At 44.8% G+C, this 22,401-nt stretch overlaps 1 protein-coding gene across 1 annotated transcript in view; it reads left to right on the top strand.

Moving 5' to 3' along the window:
- The window catches only part of STRIP2 (striatin interacting protein 2), an 82,926-nt gene extending 64,037 nt beyond the window's left edge, over positions 1–18,889 (top strand). The window contains exons 18-21 of the mRNA XM_030216999.1: positions 1,924–1,990; positions 8,856–8,960; positions 10,035–10,239; positions 17,324–18,889. Coding sequence (XP_030072859.1) covers positions 1,924–1,990; positions 8,856–8,960; positions 10,035–10,239; positions 17,324–17,574 — 628 coding nt within the window. The 3' untranslated portion in view covers positions 17,575–18,889. The remainder of the gene's footprint in view (positions 1–1,923; positions 1,991–8,855; positions 8,961–10,034; positions 10,240–17,323) is intronic.
- Positions 18,890–22,401: the final 3,512 nt, after the last annotated feature.

Genomic DNA, 22,401 nt, shown 5'->3' with positions numbered 1-22,401 from the left:
TATCCCTGGTCTGTTGGGGTAACTTTGCACAAAATTGCCGTGTAGACAAAAGTATATGACAAAAAGGAGGCTGGGTCAGAGGTGTAACAAGGGCATGTACTCCTGTGTTTGAATGCACTAATGCCATTTTAGGAATTCCCAATCATCCATGTCAGCAGACCAGTCCGGTCGATTGAGTTAAGTCCTCCTTCCAGCAGATGGAGCCAGAAAAAAACATCTTAGACCTACAGAGGGTGGTGCAGCATTTTACTGGCACCACCTGATACAGCATCTCTGAGTAGGTCACCTGGTAAAGCTGTAGGCCCAGATTACCGGTGGAACATAGACCAAAAGGGGACTGCTACAAGCAAATGTCCTTTGGTGATTTCCTTCATCCCTTGAGAACAGACTCAGCTGGAGGCTGAGGTGCCACACCAATGGGACCAGTACACAATGATGCCTGGTGACTTTTCACCATTGTTGGGTGGGACAGCAGGCGCTACTGACAGTAGTCTTTTCCTAGACTGCTTCTCACTCTTCTACAGTGCTGTTTCAGATGTGGATTACACTTCCCCCCTCTCTCCCTCCATTTGTTTCCAAAATGTCTGGGAAAAAAATGGGAGGTGGCATACTAAGGTAAGTTGCAGAAATTCAGGATGCCAACTGGTGCATTTGGCCTGACTTGGGAGCAGGCAAACAAGCTGGCAGCCAAGAGGCAGGTTTCATCTGTAGAGGTTTAGCACTTGGCCTCTTGGAGCAGTTTCCCAGACTGAGCCATGGCCCGAGCGGTACGCATGACATAAGACCTGGTCAGCACCCTGATTAGCAGCCATTTTTATTACTGCTTTGCATTCAAAATGCATAAGTGAAGCACGTTCGGCCCTTTGCTCTCTTTCCCTGTGATAGAGAAATGAGCACATCTACATACGGCAGAGTTTGCACTGCTCCAGTTCTCTATTGAGTTAATATGTCAGCAGGTATTGTCACATGCATATCGGAGATCTTCCTCCCTCTCAGTTAGGGGAACAATTATGGGAACAACTTGCAGAAAGAGTTCTCTGCCCCTCTATACAATGAAGCTTCCCAGAGTGCCTTTAAGGCCAGATTAGAAGTGTGATGCATGAAAACCTGCTACAGCCTGAGTTGGCAAGCCCTGACCAAAAGCACTGCCCTCTTATGACCTGACCCATGGGCCTATCTTAGAAACCTTGGTCTAGCGGCCTAGTAGGGGAGGGAGCAATCCTCAGTTGCTCTTGCTCATGCTGGCTCCAATTTCAAAATGGCTGCCATGACTTCCAGTGGCCATCTTGTGAGAGTGTCCTAGGAGATCCCATCAGTCATTTTCAATGCGGAGTCAGCGTGGGCAAGAGCGACTGGGGATTGTTCCTGCCCCGACCAGGCCGCTGGACCACCAAGGCTTCTAAGATAGGTAGGCAGGTGGAGGCTTTCTGAGTGGGGGGGGAGTGTGCAGCTTGTGCTTTTGGTCAAGGGTATCATTCCCCCCCTCCCCTAACCGGTGTGGTTTCACCTGAAACTGTGCGAGAAATCTCGGCTGCGGTGCAGATTCAGTTTCAGCTGAGGCCGAAAAACCCTGTTTGGGTCACCCTCTAACTCTTAAGTGCAGTAGTTTACAGTCTGTGTGGAGCATGTTCTAAACAGAACCTGGCACTGTGTATATAATTTGTTGTGTGAAAAATCTGTTGTTATGGATAAGCCTAACACATATTGACTTTGATATTTTCATGGCCTATTCATGTTATAATCAATCAGGTAAACCACTGGAAGGTATTTGTGTATTTTTTAAAATCATTTGTGACCTTATCTCTTGCTTGGAGTAGTTATACCTGAAGCCAAGCCTGGTTCATGGAACCACTGTGCCAGCCTCTCTTTAGAACTGGCGCTTCGCTGATAGTGATTAATTTTGCCTGTCTCTGTCTCCTGCAGTATCTCTATTCTGGATTACCCATACTGCACAGTTCATGAGCTGCCAGAGCTCACTGCTGAAACCCTGGTAAGGAAAATGAAACTAAGTAAATGCCACAATGCCTGCTCTAACCCTGTTCTTCCTTTAAACTCCTTACAGTACTTTACAAACAGCTGGAAGTTCTCCTCTCATCACCCTGCTCATGATGTTAGCAATTTAGGGGGACTAGTATTTTACCAGTCATCCTTCCTTTTGGGGTATACAGTCCTACTATATTATAAGGTGCCCATAGGAGCCAACTTTTCAAAATGATTGGGGGTGCTGAAATTTTTTTTTTTATTTTTTACAGGTGGTGCATTTCCCCTCCCTCTCCTCCCCCTCCTCCTCCCCCCCGTCCCCCTCCCTCCTCCCCTCCCCTTCCTCTTCCCTCTCAGGCCCTCCTCCCTCCCAGTTCCAGCCCCCCTCCCCTTCCTCCCTCCCTGTTCCAGGCCTTCCTTCCTCCCCCCTCTCCCTCCCTTCGAGTTCCAGGCCCGTCCCTCTGAGTTCCAGGCCCCTTCCCTCCCTCCGAGTTCCAGGCCCCTTCCCTCCCTCTGAGTTCCAGGCCCCTTCCTTCCGAATTTTAAAAGTCATCTTACCTCGTCGGGGTTATGGCGGCAGCAGCAGTGAAAAGCATGTAGGCTCGGCGCTTCAGCCTTCCCTTCTCTCGGCTCTGGTTCCGCCCTTGCGGAAACAGGAAATGAGGGCGGGACCAGAGCTGAGAGAACGGAAGGCTGAAGCGCCAAGCCTGCACGCTTTTCACTCCTGCTGCCTCCGTAACCCCAATAAGGTAAGATGACTTTCAAAATTAAGAGGGAGGGGGCCTGGAACTCGAAGGGAGGGAAGGAGGGACTTTTCAAATTCTAGGCTGGTGAAGGGATATTGGGGGTGCTCGAGCACCCACAGCATCCTATGAAGGTGCTCACTGGTTCCAATCATTTTCAGTTGTATAAGTTGTTGGTGAAGCCCCACCTGCAGTATTGTGTTCAATTTTGGAGGCCATATCTTGCTAAGGTTGTAAAAAGACTTGAAGCGGTACGTAGAAAAGCTACAAAAATGGTAAGGGATTATAAGACGTACGAGGGGAGACTTACTGACCTGAACATGTACACCCTGGAGGAAAGGAGAAACAGGGGTGATATGATACAGACGTTCAAATATTTGAAAGGTATTAATCCGCAAACAAACCTTTTCTGGAGACGGGAAGGCAGTAGAACTGGAGGACATGGATTGAGGTTGAAAGGGGGCAGACTCAGGAATAATGTCAGGAAGTACTTTTTCAAGGAGAGGATGGTGGATACTCAGAATGCCCTCCCGCTGAAGGTGGTGGAGATGAAAATGGTAATGGAATGCAAAAATGCATGGGATAAACACAAAGGAATCCTGTTCAGAAGGAATGGATCCACAGAAGCTTAGTGGAGATTGGGTGGCAACACCAGTAATCGGGAAGCAAAGCTAGTGCTGGGCAGACTTCTATGGTCTGTGCCCTGAAAATGGCAAGGATAAATCAAGGTCAGGTATACATGTAAAATAGCTCATACAATGAATTTATCTTGTTGGGCAGACTGGATGGACCGTACAAGTCTTTATCTGCCGTCATCTACTATGTTACTATGTTCAGGTCTTCTGGTCTCAGGCAGACAACAGCTCTCATAAGATGGTCCCATCGACAGATGTATTAATATGATGAAAAGGTCTTGCCTATAACATGTTTATAAACCCTTATTTCAGATTATTTGAGTAATATCTCAGACACCGCTCATTGCTACAAACTATCTGCTTGGATCACCCACAGCTCTCAGTTGCCATGTGCATGATTCACTACACCCACCTAATCAACACGCACCTTTCAAATGCTAGTGACCCAAAACTGATAAGCCACACAAAGCATTTGCTTTCTGTTGGAAACTCTGAGTTGTAGAAATGATAGGCTGAACGTTTGAATTCTTGAAAAGCTGTGATCCTTTCTGTTAAGACTTCATTCTTAAGCCTGAAATTACTCGTGGACAAAAATGTAAGTTTATGGAGGTGTAAATGTTAAAGATAAACTGTAAAATTAATATTTTCACAGTTGGTTTTCCTGCAAAAGAAATCCCATTTCTGCTTTATTTGTCTGTGGAGCGACAGGGCCACCTAGTGATCTCTTTGCTAATTACAGGTCTTTGGCATTCATCATCAGGGTGCCATTTTGAGATACAACTGAAAATGAGTGGAACCAGTGGGCGCATCGTTATATAGTAGGAGTGGAGCATCGTGGTTTAGCAGCTGTGCTGTTAATCTGAAACAATAAATGTAAGAGACTCTGGGCATGATCTGTCGATCCAAGCTTTCTGTCACATGGGGAAATAGGGAAGGGAAAAGATTTTGGACCTAGCTCACCCCCTTTTTCAGTTGTAACTGAAGGTGAATTATATTCAGATACAGTAGGTATTTTTCTGTCCCTGGAACACTCTCAGCCTAAGGTTGTACCTGAGGCAATGGAGGGTTAAGTGCATTGCCCAAGATTGCAGGAAGCTGCAGTGGGATTTGAACCAGGATTCCCTTTACACAGAGGGCTGCACACAGGAAAATTTTTAAATGTGTCATAGGTAGAGAGGTGTGGTAGCCGTGTTGGTCCACTTAAAGGTTATCAAAAGAAATCAAACAAAATAAAACATGGAAAAGAAAATAAGATGATACCTTTTTTATTGGACATATAATTCACTGCCAAAAAACCTCAGGTGCCCTTTTACAAAGGCGCGCTAGCCGTTTTAGTACGCAATAAAAATAAGCATGCGCTAAATGCTAGAGACACCCATAGGAATATATAGGTGTCTCTAGCATTTAGTGCGTATTAAAAACACTAGTGTACCTTTGTAAAAGACACCCTCAATGTACATAAGTATTGCCATACTGGGAAAGACCAAAGGTCCATCAAGCCCAGCATCCTGTTTCCACAGTGGCCAATCCAGGTCACATGTACCTGGCAGAAACCCAAACAATAGTAACATTCCATGTAGAACCCCAAAGAATAACAAGATTCCATGCAGAATTTCAAAGTGTATAGCAATATTCGATTTAGAACCCTAAAGAATAGCAAGATTCCATTCAAAATCCAAAGTACATACAGTACGTGTTGCCATACTAGGACAGGCCAAAGGTCCATCAAGCCCAGCATCCTGTTTCCAACAGTGGCCAATCCAGGTCATAAATATCTGGCAAGATCCCAGGTATTTGTGAACCCAGGTATGACTGAACATAAATTATTACTAGACGGATTTCTTACTGTATACTCTGTCATTACTTTAAAAGTTTAATGAGATCTCTGCCACTATTCTGAAAATTTTTGCGAAGAATAATATTTAAGGGGCCCTTTTACTAAGCCGTGTAGGTGCCTATGCATGCCCAACGTGCGTCAATTTTGACTTACCGCCCGGCTATCGCGTGGCTCTTGCGTGAATTACATTTTTGACGCACATCTGCTACGTGTGCCAGAAAATATTTTTATTTTCTGGTGCGTGGGCAGTAATCGACATTTTATGCGTTTAGACCATTACCAGACAGTTCCCACGTGAGACCTTACCGCTAGGTCAATGGATGGCGGTAAGATCTCAGACCCAAAATGAATGTGTGGCAATTTTCATGTTGCCGCACGTCCATTTTCTTCAAAATTTTTAAAAAAGGCAGGTTTTACAGGTGCACTGAAAATTGATTCTGCGCGCGGCCAAAACACTTGTCTACACTACCGCAGGCCATTTTCAGCGCGCCTTTATAAAAGGGCTCCTAAAATTGCCACACTCTGGTTAATGATGTTTATGCGGGCCGTTTTCTGCGTATAATTCCAATAGTTTCGCAATTGTAAAATTCAGTGCTGGGTTGCAGGTTGTCCACCCCCTGCTCTAACCATTAGGCTACTCCTCCACTGTACACAGGAACGTTTTGAGATATGTGTGACTGGAAAATGCATATCATAAAGATTCATTGAAATGTGTTAGAGTGGATGAATTATTGTACAGGATAAAATTAAAATAATGGCCAACATGTAACCCAGTGAGGGATTTTCTCTCCAAATTCAAGGCAGTTGGCTTGGAATCCATCCCTAATGTAGCTTCTGCACTCCATGCAGAAAGCAGAGGAATTCTCGCAGTCACCATAATAAACAGATTGCTCTCCAGCATTATGTTAGAAGCTGTTGGCATTCAGAGACCTCTCACCAGGTTCCTCTGACGTCAGGAAGGGACCTGGAGACTGAAGGTTACCAGGGAAAACAGGACTCCTAGCCCTCTCTTCATTATTACAGGAGTTAGAAAGCTCTGTGGCAGGACCCTTCCTGGGAAGTGGAAATGTTGTTTAATCACTTCCTGTTGACTAATTGCTCCCTTGACTAGTGAGATGTGAGGGCATGCATGTGTGACAGCTTATTTAACAATCTAGAATCTGATATCATAAGTACATAAGTAATGCCACACTGGGAAAAGACCAAGGGTCCATCGAGCCCAGCATCCTGTCCACGACAGCGGCCAATCCAGGCCAAGGGCACCTGGCGAGCTTCCCAAACGTACAAACATTCTATACATGTTATTCCCAGAATTGTGGATTTTTCCCAAGTCCATTTAGTAGCGGTTTATGGACTTGTCCTTTAGGAAACCGTCTAACCCCTTTTTAAACTCTGCCAAGCTAACCGCCTTCACCACGTTGTCCGGCAACGAATTCCAAACCATTTTTAAGTGAAAAGCCTATCCCTATCACCAACCTTTCTGCTGTATACACCTCCTCCAAAACTTCAGCACGAGTACGGCCCAGGGGTTCACAGTTTTCTGAATTACTGGGAACCAAATCCAGTGACCCACCAGACACTGCCTAATGGAAGCTCACTCAACAGCCAGCCATTGCTTTAAAGTTTGGTGCCTGCCTCACAGTTGAAATTTCTAACATTTGGAACAACTATCCCTCTCTTTTTTTAAAACTTTGAAATAAAATTTTCTTCACTTAGTGGCCCTGTCTTCAAATACAACTAAAGGAATGGAGGAGTAGCCTAATGGTTAGAACAGCTGGCTCAGAATTGGGGAGTCCAGGGTTAAAATCCCACTGTGGGTCCTTGTGATCCAGGGCAAGCAGGGCCACTGAGGAGAAGGGGCAAAATTCCCCGGGCCTGGCCTCCAAGGGGGGCCCGGCACTAGGGTCTGTCTCTCTCCTGCTCCTGTCAGGATCCAGGTGATTGCGTTAACGCGATAACCCGGTCCCAGCACACAGGAGCAAGAGAGAGAGTGAGCCAGGGGCTGCGGCAGCAGCTGCATCACGAGTGGCTGTGTCCCGAGTGGGGGTGGGGGTGGTGGTGGCTGCAGCGGCCCTGCCCCAGGCCTGGCTCTGTCTCTTGTCAACCCTGTGGGCAAAAGTCATTAATTCCTCCATTGCCTCAGGTACAAACTTAGGGATCCTTTTATTAAGCTGTGGTAAGCACTAATGCATACTTTCCACAGCAAAACAGTTGAATCTGTCGGGAATAGGGGTGGGTTGTATATGAGGATACAAGGCTATAAGAAACAAGGCCTCTCTTGGGATTTATAAGCATGGGTGTTTTCTACTGAAAAAAAGAGGCATGTTTTTATGTTATGTTCTCCATATGCACTAATAGTTTTTTTTTTTTTGTTACATTTGTAGCCCGCACTTTCCTACTCATGGCAGGCTCAACGCGGCTTACATGGGGCAATGGAGGGTTAAGTGACTTGCCCAGAGTCACAAGGAGCTGCCTGTGCCTGAAGTGGGAATTGAACTCAGTTCCTCAGGACCAAAGTCCACCACCCTAACCACTAGGCCACTCCTCCACTGTTGCTACTATTTGAGATTCTACATGGAATGTTGCTATTCCAGTAGCAACATTCCATGTAGAAGTCGGCCCTTGCAGATCACTCACCAATGTGGCCGCGCAGGCTTCTGCTTCTCTGAGTCTGACGTCCTGCACGTACGTGCAGGACGTCAGACTCACAGAAACAGAAGCCTGCGCAGCCTTCTACATGGAATGCTGCTAGTGGAATAGCAACATTCCATGTAGAATCTCCAATAGTAGCAAAATTCCATGTAGAATCTCAATAGTAGCAACATTCCATGTAGAATCTGCAATAGTATCTATTTTATTTTTGTTACATGTGTACCCTGCGCTTTCCCACTCATGGCAGGCTCAATGCGGCTTACATGGGGCAATGGAGGGTTAAGTGACTTGCCCAGAGTCACAAGGAGCTGCCTGTGTCTGAAGTGGGAATCGAACTCAGTTATCTTGCCAAACACTGTAAATGCAATTGAATCAATGTAATCTCTAACAACTGTTAAATGTAAGCCACATTGAACCAAAACTCATTTTTGGATAATTGTGGGATACAAGTATAAATAAATAAAAATTTAAAAATATATGAATACACATGTAAAAAAAAAAAGAGATGATTGTGTCTTGTCTTGGATTGTTGTTTTGCTTGTTTTGTTATTTGATATATCAATAAAACAGATTTCAACTAAAACCAGGGTTTTTTTTTTTTTTGAAGGGGTACTTGGGGGTACTGAGTACTGGCACCTTTTCCAGCGTCTGCTACAATTGACCCATAGTCTCTAAGTTTTAATGAAAGAGCTCAGGCTCTACGCACCAATTCTGCCTTGTCATAGATTCTGTGATTGGTTGCAAGGAGCCTGGCTATTGTGGGGTGGGTCCCTCAGTGATCATCCCACCCCTGAAGGGTGGCCTAGCATCTGAGTACCGGCACCTTTTTTTGCTAGAAAAAATGTAGTGACTAAAACTGACACCTTACTTTAGGACCTGCAGGTCCAGTATACAGAAAGATGACAGTACCTAGTGACTATGATAGCGCATGAACCGTGAGAAATGGATTAGGAGAACAGGCTGTGCTCTTGCTGGAAACTTGAAATATCTCATAGTTGTTCGTTGCAGGAAGTTGGCGACAACAGTCAGTTCTGCTGGAGAAACCTTTACTCCTGTATCAACCTGCTGCGAATCCTCAACAAGCTGACCAAGTGGAAACATTCACGGACGATGGTAAGCCAATGGGAGGGGGAAGGGAGGGTCGACATTTCGTAGGGCAGCAACGTGGTGAACCAGTAATGAGCACCATTCGTTGCATTTGCCATGCGAGAATCGCAACAGCAGCTTTGTAAAAGGCGGAGCCCCCAATGACGAACTAGCTGGCTTGTAAACTTTAGGAGGGGTGCATTGTGTTGAACGAACAGTGCATATCAGTATTATAATAATTTATTTATTACATGTGTACCCTGTGCTTTCCCACACACCGCAGGTTCAATGCGGCTTACATAGTAATAAAAACAATACAAAAGTCTTGTAAGATGTATATTAAGAACTGTAATAAACATAATAATAGTAAGGTTTTAAGAATATATGAATTGAATTGGATATGGGGAGGTAAAAAGGATAGGATATGTAAGAGGAAAGGAGATTGGGAGGGGTATGGTACAGAAGGATGGAGAAGAAAAGATTGGAGGATGAGTATAAGGAGATTAGGAGACAAGGACAAAGGTATAATCGGTATGATTTTATATTACCATGTAAACCGTTTTTGTTTTGGAACCACAATTTGAAACGATATAGTAAAATGAATAAACGATAAACGATATCAGAGTCAGAGTCAGTGTCAGAGCAGGAGTAGTGTAGGTGGGCTGATAGGATTAAGTTGGGTCGTTAACGTAAGCTTGCTTGAAAAGATGTGTCTTTTCAACATTTTCCTGAAGGGTAGATAGTCGTTAATTGTTCGGATGGATCTTGGTAGAGCATTCCAAAGCTGACCGCCCAAAAAGGAGAAATTGGATGCGTAGTAGGTTTTGTATTTAATTCCTTTGCAATTGGGAAGGTGTATGAAGACAGATAGTAACATAGTAGATGACGGCAGAAAAAGACCTGCACGGTCCATCCAGTCTGCCCAACAAGACAAACTCATATGTGTATGTCAGCGTTCAGAGGAGGGCACCAATGTCCTAATATAGAGTTATTTATGCTGGATCTTGTATCGAGTGCTTGTTTAATTGAAAGAACCATGACCGCTTGGGATGTGTTGCTGCACAGGGAACTCTTTCTTCTAACACGTGCTTTGGCCGGTAGATGCTGGTGGTGTTTAAATCGGCCCCTATCTTGAAAAGAGCCCTGAAGGTGAAGCAAGCCATGTTGCAGCTGTATGTCCTGAAGCTGCTGAAGATCCAGACAAAGTATCTGGGCCGCCAGTGGAGGAAAAGCAACATGAAGACCATGTCTGCCATCTATCAGAAAGTGCGTCACCGCATGAATGATGACTGGGCATATGGCAATGGTGAGAGATGTCTTTTAGTCCTTCCCGGTAGTTTCCATCCTAGCTCAGTTGAAAGTGGTCTCCCTTGGTGTGGGGGGGGGGGGGGGGGGGGGACAGTACCATGAGTCGTCATTTATTTATTTGCAATCTTCTGGCATTTTCCCTCTTTTTCTTCACATCTACTACCAGCTGACAATCTTAGACCATAAAGTGTTGCCACTGGCCCAGCCTGTCTGGCTTCATGTACAGTTTTATTAACAGAACATGCATAATACTGTTACTATTTCACAGTGGCGTAGCCAAGGGTGGGCCTGGGTGGGCCCAGGCCCACCCACTTTGGGCTCAGGCCCAGCCAGTAGCAGCACACCTATGGTGTGGCTGGCAGGGATTCCCAAGCCCCACCAGCTGAGAACTCCCAACAACTGTCCCTCCTGCATACCTTGTAAATAGCGGATAGCATGCAGGTGAGACAAGAAGAGACCAAATCACCTGTGGGACAAGGAGGGGGTCTTCTGCCCACCCAGCATGGGCCCAGGCCCACTCAAAGTTGGGTATCTGGCTACGCCCCTGCTATTTCAGACCTAAATATCTTCATTCCTGACTTCATTTACTATACGTTCACATGTCCTGTGCATGCCAAGGTTAATTTTATGGTTCTTAGCACTCTTTTTCCTTTTAACCAGTGGCGTTCCTAGGGGGGGGCGGTGGGTGCGGTCCACCCCGGGTGCACGCATGCCTGTCCTCCGTTGTTCCATGCTTCTTCTCTGCCCCGGAACAGGTTACTTCCTGTTCCGGGGCAGAGAAGAAGCATGGAACAACGGAGGACAGGCGCGCGGCACCCTCCCCCCCGGCGGCGTGCACTCAGCGGGGGGGGGGTCCTTCGTGGGGGTGTCCTTTCGCCGGGGGGGTCCGCGCTGCATCGGGAGGTGGCGGGCGCTGCACCCGGGGGGCGGGGTGCATCGGCGATCCGCCCCGGGTGCCAGCCCCCCTAGGAACACCACTGCTTTTAACACATACATTTTAAAACTGAAAATCTATCTCAAAGCCACTTTTATTTCTTCTTTCGCTTGATCTTTTTACCCCCCCCCCCCCCCCCAAAAAAAAAACTTTACTTTTTCTTATACATTTTTAAACTTTGTATTTGTTATCCTTATTTTGCCTTTACAGCCCAATGTTTGTTATTCAGTGACCTCAGCATAAGCCAGGGCTTCCCATTCTTCTGGTGTTCACATAGCCATTTGAATTTTCAGAATGTCCACCATGAATAGACATGACAGAAATTTGCATGTGTTGCCTCTAATCTTGCATGCGGGCTATGAAGTTTCAGTTGACATGTTTTACAATTTTTTACAGTATGGCTAAAATAATGTAAATGTTAGGGGATTTGGGTGTACAGGCAAAATTGTCCATTTGGTTTCGTTTTGATTTTGCATTTGTATGGGGAAAATTTGGACTTACCTGTTCATTTCCTTTCCATGAATCCTGCCAAACTAGTCCAGATGAGTGAGTTATGCCCCCCCCCCCCCCCCCCCCCCCCCCACTGCCAGCAGAAGAAGCCAGAGACAAAAAGCTCAGGGATGACTTCACTTACCTTGTAAGGGATTGGTGCTGCCTTCATCATCTCATTATCCTATCTCAAAGCTAAGACAACTGAAGGCAATTATTATGTTTTGGGTTTCGAATTCACCCTCAAAGCCAAACTTGATGTGGTCAAAAACATCAATTCATGGTGACTAACCCAGGAATAAAATAATTCCATACACCAAGGGTACAACTACATTCAAAGTGGGCTACAACATACTCTTGAATATGAGTGGGTTCTCAACTAGTCTGGCAAGACTCAAGGAAACAAACTTAACGGGTAGGTCCCAAATTAGATGCCGCTTTTTATGGGCAGAAGATTATCCAGATATAGCTAGAGTGACTCATTAAATAAGATTTTTTTCTTCAACTTAAAATAGCATGTTTTGGAGATAGGGGAAATTTTTTTCTCAAGTTCTCCTGGAAGTGTTTAGTTGTGAACGGGGTGGGGGAGGGGATGGGGCAGAGAGAAAGAGACACTTTCTATGACTCAATGCAGTTAGAAGGTTTTCTTAATGATAAAAATTCTTAATTGAATTTTCTTTGTTGGTTGGTAATGGAAGTGGGGTTGTTAAGAGATTGAGTAGCAGTGGCATAGCCACGGGTGGGCCTGGGTGGGCCACGGCCCACCCACTTACGGCTCAGGCCTACCCAACAGTAGCACATGTTTACTGGTAGCTGGTGGAGATCCCAAGGTCCACCAGCTGAACACTTCCCCCTGATGGTAATGAAAACACTACTCTTCATGATACTGGCACCTGCGCATTCTCAGTTTTCAGCGCATGCCTGCTGCAAACTGCCAAGGTGGAAAGAAGCATGCTGAGATATTTTTTTGGTGGTGGTGGTGGTGGTGGAGGGGAGAAGAACACTTGGTGCCCACCCACTTCTTGCCTAGGACCACCCAAAATCTGTAGTCTGGCTACGCCCCTGCTGAGTAGTGGTATATTGGACTCAGCTGTGTTTTTGTGGTTATATGATTATTCTTCCCCATAGAATGGGCTGTCTTGGCCTGTTTTTCCTTTATTTTTTGTAAGTGGCTTTCTTTTGACGGTCTGATTTTTCTCCTTTTTTCACTCAATGTTTCTTGAATTTACTTTCGTAAATTTAGAAGCATAAAAAGTGAGCGGCAACAGAGGTGGAGTCAGTGGCGTTCCTAGGTGGGGGTGGTAGGTGCGGTCCGCCTCGAGTGCACGCCGCTGAGGGGGTGCCGCGCGCGCCTGTCCTCCGTTGTTCCATGCTTCTTCTCTGCCCCAGAACAGGTTACTTCCTGTTCCGGGGCAGAGAAGAAGCATGGAACAACGGAGGACAGGCGTGTGCGGCACCCCCCCAGCGGCGTGCACTTGGGGGGAGGGTTCCTTCGTGGGGGGGGTCCTTTCACCGGGGGGGGGTCCACGCTGCACCCAGGGGGTGGGGCGCATCGGCGATCCACCCCGGGTGTCAGCCCCCCTAGGAACGCCACTGGGTGGAGTTAAGGGAGGAAAAAAATACTTAGGAGTTTAGCAGTAATTCTCAGCACTAGGCTTATCTTTAGGCATCTAGGCAAATAAATAGCACCTAAATTTATAATCATACCTTTTAAGCTCTTAAATTAAGATGTATTTTCAGCTGAAAATAGAGCACAAATTTAGGAGCTCAGCTTTTTTATTTTTTTAAATATTGGGCTCAAAACTATTGCTTCTAAGCTATGTCTGAACTAGGATATATAAATAAACCCAAGATTTTAAATATACAGTTTAACTAAATCTACCTGCATTGGCCACTTTTGGAAGCAGGATACCGAGCTAGATGGACTGTTGGTCTGACCCAGTATGGTTATTCTTATGTTCTTATGTATCTTTCCCCCAATTTTTAAGATAATTTGCCATCGGGTAAAGCTCTCAAGTGCCGATTCCTGTCTCAGCAGGTCCATCCAAATAGGTCGAGTTTATGGTTCTTATTGACACCTACAGGCCTTTTTACTGCGGTAAAATCAGGGTTTAACACGTTCTAACGTGGGATTTTCCCGTGCTCTAAGCCCAGATTTAATGTGGCATTTGTAAGTCATTTCTGTTTTTTTCTTTTATTTATTTATTTGCTGCATTTGTATCCCACATTTTCCCACACATTTGCAGGCTCAATGTGGCTTACATTATGCCGCAATGGCGATAACCATTAACGGCATGATAAGTACAGAGAAGAGTTACAATTAAGGTATATAAGAATATCAAGCAAATTAGACGTTAAAGATAAAATATCAAGTGAATTAGAAGTAAATAAATCATTCATAACAGGTATATAAGAGCAAGGACAAGGTAAAATGTTCAATAACGTCAATGTAATTAAAGTAACCAGAATAAAGGAATGAATGTTGGTTTGTTCTGTGCATTTTTGATGTCAAGTCTTTTTATGAAGGATTCTTGTTACAAGTCTCTTTGAATAAGTTTGTCTTTAGGTTATGCGCTAATATTCCCATTAGCATGTGGAGCCTGCAAAAAATGAATGCGGGAGCAATTACTGCCTCCATTAAGGAAACACTTGGGGTGAATTCTATAAATCATGCCTAAACAATTGGTGCACCCCCCCCCCCCCCCCACACACACACACACTTAAGCACTATTAGATTAGATTTATTGTTTTTTCTAGTCTGCCCTTATCCAGGGTGGATTACAATTAAAACATCCATAAAACCAACAAACAAAATACACAAGGGAAAAGTCAAACATACCACAGATACATCAATCAATTAGAGCAATAAAAAGCCTTAAACAAAAAAACATAAGTCTCTCAGCTGTTTCCGAAATTCTGATCCACTGGTTTCAAACTTAAGTCGCAATGGCAGATTGTTCCATTCAATTGGTCCACAGATGGAAAAGGTTCCCATCCTTGTTGCTGATGTTCTGACCACAATGATCGAGATGGCGTAATACCACGGTAATGCAGTTTTCAAATCATGAGCTGAGTCAAGATAAATAGCCTGATGAACCGTAAACAACAACTTATACAATATCCTCCATTGCACTGGCAACTATTTCAAGTGCCTAAAGTTAGGCGCAGTTTATAGAAAAGCGCTTAAGTCCCAGGGGTCACGCATCAATTTAGGCGTGTCCACGTGCTCCAACAAAACATGGTGCAAATGCCCCCACCTAAATCTATGCGTGGAACATCCCTGGGACCCTGTTTACTAAGCCGTGCTGCAGGCACACTAACATTTTTAGCACATGCAAAAGTTAGCGTGAGTGCGCACTAAAAATAACGCGCCTACAGCACAGCTTAGTAAACAGGGACCTTGTTCTATAATTGCACATGCAACCAAAAACCATGCCCACGACCCTCCCATTTCTGTGTCCCCTTTTTCGGGATGCACATAAAACTTACGCATGGATCACGCGCCTAAATATACGCATGTACATCTTAATTGATTCCAATTAGCGCCAATAATTTAAAAAACATTATTGGCACTAATTTGCTCGTTATTCAATTAAATTTGCACTGGCAAATTTTGGTGATTTTATAGAATTGGGGGGTAAGTGCTTCTGTGTTAACCCTCCATTATCCAGTTAGTACACGCTAATCCTAACACACTAGCAGTATAATGCGGGAATGGCCACTTTCTGCCCATGGCATTTCCCTCCAAAATATATTTTTGAAAATCAGTAACATGCAGGTAGCGTACACTAACAGGTGAAACACTTCCAACACATTTCTGTGGTATCTTGCTAATGTGCAACATTAATTCAGCATTGGAAAGATAATTGTAACTTGTCCATTTTTAAATGATGGAATACTGTACTATTGTTTAAGAAATATGAAGACATTTCTTTAAAGTTCATTTCCCCAACTTACAGACATAAGCGTAAATGGCTTAAGTTTGATCATTATTTATCTAAACACTCAGCAGTGGTGATCCTAGGTCGGCTGCCACGCGGGCCAGATCGCAGCTGCGCACCCCTCCCGGATGCAGCAGTGTCCATCCCCTCAAGGTGCAGCATGACACCCCCCCGGCGCATCAACACCCTCTCCTCCAGTGCATCAACCCCCCCCCCCCCCCCGTGTGCGTTCTTGGCTGCTGGGAGCAGCCGCGCACCTGTCGGCTCCGCTGGCTCCCTGCTCCCTCTGCCCTGGAACAGGAAGTAACCTGTTCCAGGGCAGAGAGAGCAGGGAACCAGCGGAGCCAACAGGCATGCGGCACCCCCCAGCAGTGTGCACCCGGGGCGGACCGCCCCCCTTGGTACGCCACTGACACTCAGCAATCTCAATGTACCATAAAAATGTTTCCTCTCATCTGCTCATTTCTTATCTTGTTATATGCTTCATGTTTGAAGCATTTTGTTCCTTATTTCATGCTTATGCAACATGTTAATAATGATTATAAATTGGCTCTATATGATTTTGTATTATTGTAATGTTAAATAACCTTAATAAAGATGATTTTAAAAAAAAGGGACCTGGGCTAGCAGCGGCGGTCGTTTTTGTCACATTCCAGGGCCACTTTTATCACAGCGGGTAAAAAGGCTGAAAAAGAAATGCTTGTGCAGTAAGTTTGCGCTTACCCTGCAGCCATTTCGGGGGGGGGGGGGGGGAAACTTACCGCCACCTTAATGGACATGCGTTTTCAACCAAAAGATATAGTGGAACTGGAAAAGGTACAGAGAAGGGCGACGAAAATGATAAAGGGGATGGGACGACTTCCCTATGAGGAAAGGCTGAAGCGTCTAGGCCTCTCCAGCTTGGAGAAAAGACGGCTGAGGGGAGATATGATAGAGGTCTATAAAATCATTTGTTTACGCTTTCCAAAAATACTAGGACTAGGGGGCATGCGATGAAGCTACAAAGTAGTAGATTTAATACAAATCAGAGAAACATTTTCTTCACTCAACATGTAGTTAAACTCTGGAATTCGTTGCCAGAGAATGTGGTGAAGTCGGTTAGCTTAGCAGGATTTAAAAAAGGTCTGGACGGCTTCCTAAAGGAAGAGTCCATAGACCATTATTAAATTGACTTGGGAAAAAATCCACTGCGTATTTCTGGGATAAGCAGCATAAAATATATTGAACTTTTTTGGGATCTTGCCAGGTATTTGTGACCTGGATTGGCCACTGTTGGAAACAAAATGCTGGGCTTGATGGACCTTTGTCCCAGTGTGGCAATACTTATGTACTTAGCATGCTATTAAAAAACTGGGTGTCTACTTTTACTTATAGAATAGGCATAACCAGTGCCTAAAGTGAGCACCCTGTTTCACTATTCCCTCTAAGCTGAGCGGGAGTCCTCCACCAACAGTCCTGCCAGTGGGTGGTGCTGTTTCACTATCACATTTTCAATAGTGAGGAACAGGTTAGTTCTGCAGGACTCCAGGGAACCTGCCTGATTGAAAACACAATATCGGAACACTGCCCCCCACTGACAGCAATGCAGTTGGAAGATTCCCCTTCAGCTTAGAGGGAACAGTGCCTGTTACAGAATTACACTCAGTGTGTTTCTTCCCCCACATACATGCACAAACATTCACTCTTGATTTTTTTTTTCTTTTTTTAAACCCCTGAAGATATTGATGCCAGGCCATGGGACTTCCAAGCCGAGGAGTGTATACTGAGAGCCAATATTGAAAGTTTTAACAGCCGGAGATATGACCAGAACCCTGTCTGGGAGTTTTCGTCGGTGGATAATTGTTTACAGAGTGTTCTGGGGCAGAGAGTGGAGCTCCCGGAGGATTTCCACTACACCTATGAGCTATGGCTAGAGAGAGAAGTGTTTTCACAGCCCATCCATTGGGAGGATCTGTTACATCATCACTAATAGCCTTGTGGTTCAGACACTGACCGTGAATTTTGATATTATATATGATGATTCTTGCGTGTGATGATGTAATTGTATTTTGCATATTTACTTCATAAAATGTAAATCTTATCTCATGCCTTTTAAAGGCTAGAGACAAGTAGAAGTAGAGAACTTGTTTTATCAAATTTAGAAACCACAAAAACTTCAGCGTTTTCACGTTTGGTGAAACAAACAGAATTACCGTGCCTGATTACTGTACCCAATTACCGCACCTAATTACCGTACCCAATTACCATACCCGATTACTTTGCCCAATTACTGTACCTAATTACTTTGCCCAATTACCATACCCAATTACTGTACCCGATTACTGTACCTAATTACGTTGCCCAATCACTGTACCCGATTACTGCACCCAATTACTTTGTCCGATTACTTTGCCCGATTACTGTACCCGATTACTGTACCTATTTACTTTGTCCGATTACTGTACCTATTTACTGTACTTGATTACTGTACCTAATTACTGTACCCCATTACCGTACCCGATTACGGTACCTAATTACTGTACCCGATTACCATACCCGATTACTTTGCCCAATTACTGTACCTAATTACTTTGCCCAATTACCATACCCAATTACTGTACCCGATTACTGTACCTAATTACGTTGCCCGATTACTGCACCCAATTACTTTGCCCAATTACCATACCCGATTACCGTACCCGATTATAGTACCTAATTACTTTGTCCGATTACTTTGCCCGATTACTGTACCTATTTACTGTACTTGATTATAGTGTTGCCAATTGAGGACCGTAAGGCTCGGTGCAATCCCACAGAGCTCTCAGACATTAGTTCCACAAGTCTGTTTCGATTGTGAATTTTTTTACAGCAAATATTGTAACAACAACAACAACAACAACAACAACAAAAGTATCCAGTTGAATAATGTACCTCATATCACCTTCAAGCGTTCAAAAATAAGTTACCCCAAGGTAAGAGGGATGGCAAGAAGCAAGTTAGTAAAAAGATAGTAAAATGATTCATAGTTGTCACAGGCAGCTTGGTGGTTATTGTGGGTGTCGAGGATATGGGACGGAATATGAGGCAAGGGTGATGGAAGGGGCAGGCGGAGGACTATTACAAAGAAATGTAGAGGAGAATCAGCTGAGGAATGATGACGGGGCAGGCGGATAATTATTACAAAGAGAGTAGCGATGGGGCAGATGGATAGTCATTGCAAAGAGTACATAGGAGGCTTGTCCAAGTTCAGTCCTCCAGGGCTGCAAAGAGGCCAGGTTTTCAGGATATAGCAAATGAATGTGCATAAGAAAGATTTGCATGCCTACTTCATCCAATATATGCAGATCTCTCTCATGCATGTTCATTAGGGATATCCTGAAAAACTGGCCTGTTTACAGCCCTTGAGGTCTTAACTTGGACAAGCCTGGAACAGGGAATCATTGCATGAGGAATGATAACAGGAGCAAGTGGATGGATATTACCATTACACTTTACAAAAAAAGATCTAAAGGTTTCACAAAATCAACATTTCTGGGTTTTTCCTTCTCTATTTAAGATTATTTCTAACTAGTGTGATCGGTGGCGTACCAAGGGGGGGGGGGGCGGTCCGCCCCGGGTGCATGCCGCTGGGGGGGGGGGGGTGCCGCGGCGTGCGCCTGCTCCGAGTTTGCTAAACTTCTTCACTCGTTTGCTGCAGCTCCCTCTGCCCCAGAACAGGTTACTTCCTGTTCCAGAGCAGAGGGAGCTGCAGCGAAGCGAAGTTTAGCGAACTCAGAGCAGGCGCGTGCCGCGGCACCCCCCCCAGCGGCGTACACCTGGGGGGGTTGTCATTTCACCGGAGGGGGGGGAAGGTGTAATTTAGTGTGGGGGGGGGGCGCATCAGCGCTCCGCCCCGGGTGCCATCCAGACAAGGAACGCCACTGAGTGTGATCATTAAGAGGTGTGTGGGCTTCTACTGTCGGAACTGAACCTGGAAAAAACTAGAGCCCAGGGGCCTGTGAGGTCTTGAAAGCTTGTGCATCATTCTTTCTTCTTGTTGGTCCTTTCAAAGGAATCACTTACCTGCAAAGCCTCCAAATCTAGCTACAAAATAATATAGGAGAGGGTATATGGTACCTTTCTAAGGCAAAGTAATGCTATTAAGAGGCAGGCTTTTGGGCCTACTAAAAGATCCAAATCCTTCCTTAGGCAAATGAAGTTGAATTTCTGAAATTGAAGCCCCTCATTTGTTTGGCTTTATTTGCTTATTTCCCCGATACAGATTTGTTCTTAGCACCGATTCCCATGTGGCTAACTTTGGGTACCAGACTTAACGCCTGCTGAAACCTGGTGTGAGAACGTGTGTAACTTTTCGCAATGCTCCTGACATGCTATGCCCCTCCCACGGAGGGTGTAGAGTGTAGAGTTACACGCTATTAGAGTTAAGTGCTGTGCTGTGCTTTATAGAATATTGCGCAGCCAGATGCATACACAAATTTTAATTGGTGCCAATTAACATCAATAATTTTTAGCACCCAATTGTTGCTGATAATTGGCTTGTTAACCAATTAAGGTGTGCATATCTCAGGATCACGCCCAAATTTTGGCACGCAAATTTGGATGTCCTTTATAGAATCCAGGGGATAGCATGTAAATGCAAGGGGGGGGGGCATATACCTGGATAAAGTTAAGGGAGGGGCTCCAACTTACACAGGTAAACTTACAGAAAAATTGTAAGTTATGTATGTCCTTGCCACATTTACATGGCTGCAGTTACACTAAGTAACTCTGAATTTCTGTATATGCACCAGGTTAACGATGTTATCTTTGAATTGTCATTAACAAAAACTGTTGAACCTTAAACTAAAAGGAAGGGAGGGCGGGCGGGGGGAGGGGGTGTCAAGGAATAAAAGAAGAAAATGACTTGATGTATGTGGACGGATTACAAGTTGTCTGTTGTATTAGTAAGGTTATTTGCTGGGCATGATGTCTATATGTTTTATATAATACGTCAATAAACAGATTTAAACATAAAAAAAAACCCCAAAACCTAAGATTTTTAGAAATTTTTAGAAAAGGCTCTGGGAATTTGGAACCTTTGCTAAAATACATTTATTATTATTAGCATTTGTATAGCGCTACCAGACGCACGCAGCGCTGAACACCTGACACAGACAGTCCCTGCTCAATAGAGCTTACAATCTAAAAATACAGACAGACAAGACAATTAAGGGCGAGGGAAGTACTGGGTGAGAAGGAACAAGGGGAGGGCAATCGAGTAGTGGCTAGGAGCCAAAAGCAGTGGTGAAAAGGTGGGTTTTCAGCATAGATTTGAAAACAGGTAGAGACGGAGCTAGACGTACAGGCTCAGGAAGTCTATTCCAGGCATAAGGTGCCGCGAGGGAAAAGGGACGAAGCCTGGAGTTAGCAGTGGAGGAGAAGGGGGAGGAGGAGAGAGATTTGTCCAGTGAGCGGAGTTCATAGGGAGGAATGTAGGGAGAGATGAGAGCGGAGAGGTAATGGGGGGCTGCAGAGTGAATGCATTTAAAGTTTGTGTATGTGGCAATGAAAATATTTAAAACAAAACAAAGGAAGGAAGAACGAAGCATCACCCAGGGCTCTGCGCGTGGAAGAAGTGCTCCATGCAGGCATTAGTGGCAACTTTGCTACTTATGCGTGTAAGTGTCAGATTTTGTAAAACTGTATATCCAGGGGAAACTGATTAAGCTAGTCAAAAAATGTACTGTACTAAGTTCAATAAAAAAATGTATCATCTTATCTTTTTGTGTTACTTTATTTCTGTTCATTAGCTTAGCTCGGAAACTCAAACTTTTGGCATTTTGAAGTGTTTGAACCCCTAAGGGGTAAGTACAATCCCCCTCCCCCCCCCCCCCTCAAGTTCTCCTCCAACCCAAGGCCCACGTGAGAAACTAAATGACATTCGAAGCAGGTATAAATGCCCGGGGAGTTTTCCTGGCTATATGTGAAATAAAGGATATACGTATACTTTGAAGGACAACCCAAACCACGCCCAGAACATGCATCCTGAAATGCCTGTCTGCCACAGCATACGTGTATAAGTAGTGGCTTTTCTATAATCACCAATGTACACATGTAAATTGCACATAACTCTTCTAAATGTGTGAAATTGGAACTATATACTTTCATATGTACTCTGTATAAGATGTGGTTAAAATCGTAAGGACCTCAGGTACCATTGCTTTTGGATTTGATTCTGTATTTGTTTGGTGCTGCTGGTCCTGATTCTGGTTGTCTGTGGCTGGCTCTAATGGTACAGTATGTGTCTGGGAGTGTTTCTTATGTTGCTGCAGGTCCTGATTCTGGTGGTTCTGTGGCTGGTTCTGATACTACTTACAGTACGTGGCTGGGAGTAATTCTTTTGGTTCTGCAGGTCCTGATTCTGGTGGTTCTGTGGCTGGTTCTGATACTACTTACAGCATGTGGTTGGGAGGGATTCTTTTGGTGCTGCAGGTCCTGATTCTGGTTGCCTTGTGGCTGGTTCTGATTATACTACTTACAGTATGTGGCTGGGACTGATTCTTTTGCTGATGCTGGTCCTGATTCTGGTGGTTCTGTGGCTGGTTCTGATACTACTTACAGTACGTGGCTGGGAGTAATTCTTTTGGTGCTGCAGGTCCTGATTCTGGTGGTTTTGTGGCTGGTTCTGATACTACTTATAGTATGTGGCTGGGACTGATTCTTTTGGTGTTGCAGTGCAGGTCCTGATTCTGGTGGTTCTGTGGCTGGTTCTGATACTACTTACAGTACGTGGCTGGGAGTAATTCTTTTGGTGCTGCAGGTCCTGATTCTGGTGGAT

The sequence above is a fragment of the Microcaecilia unicolor genome, chromosome 10, assembly GCF_901765095.1.
Source record: "Microcaecilia unicolor chromosome 10, aMicUni1.1, whole genome shotgun sequence".
In the NCBI taxonomy this organism is placed as follows: Eukaryota; Metazoa; Chordata; class Amphibia; order Gymnophiona; family Siphonopidae; genus Microcaecilia; species Microcaecilia unicolor.
This window is presented reverse-complemented; position numbering and strand designations above follow the sequence as displayed.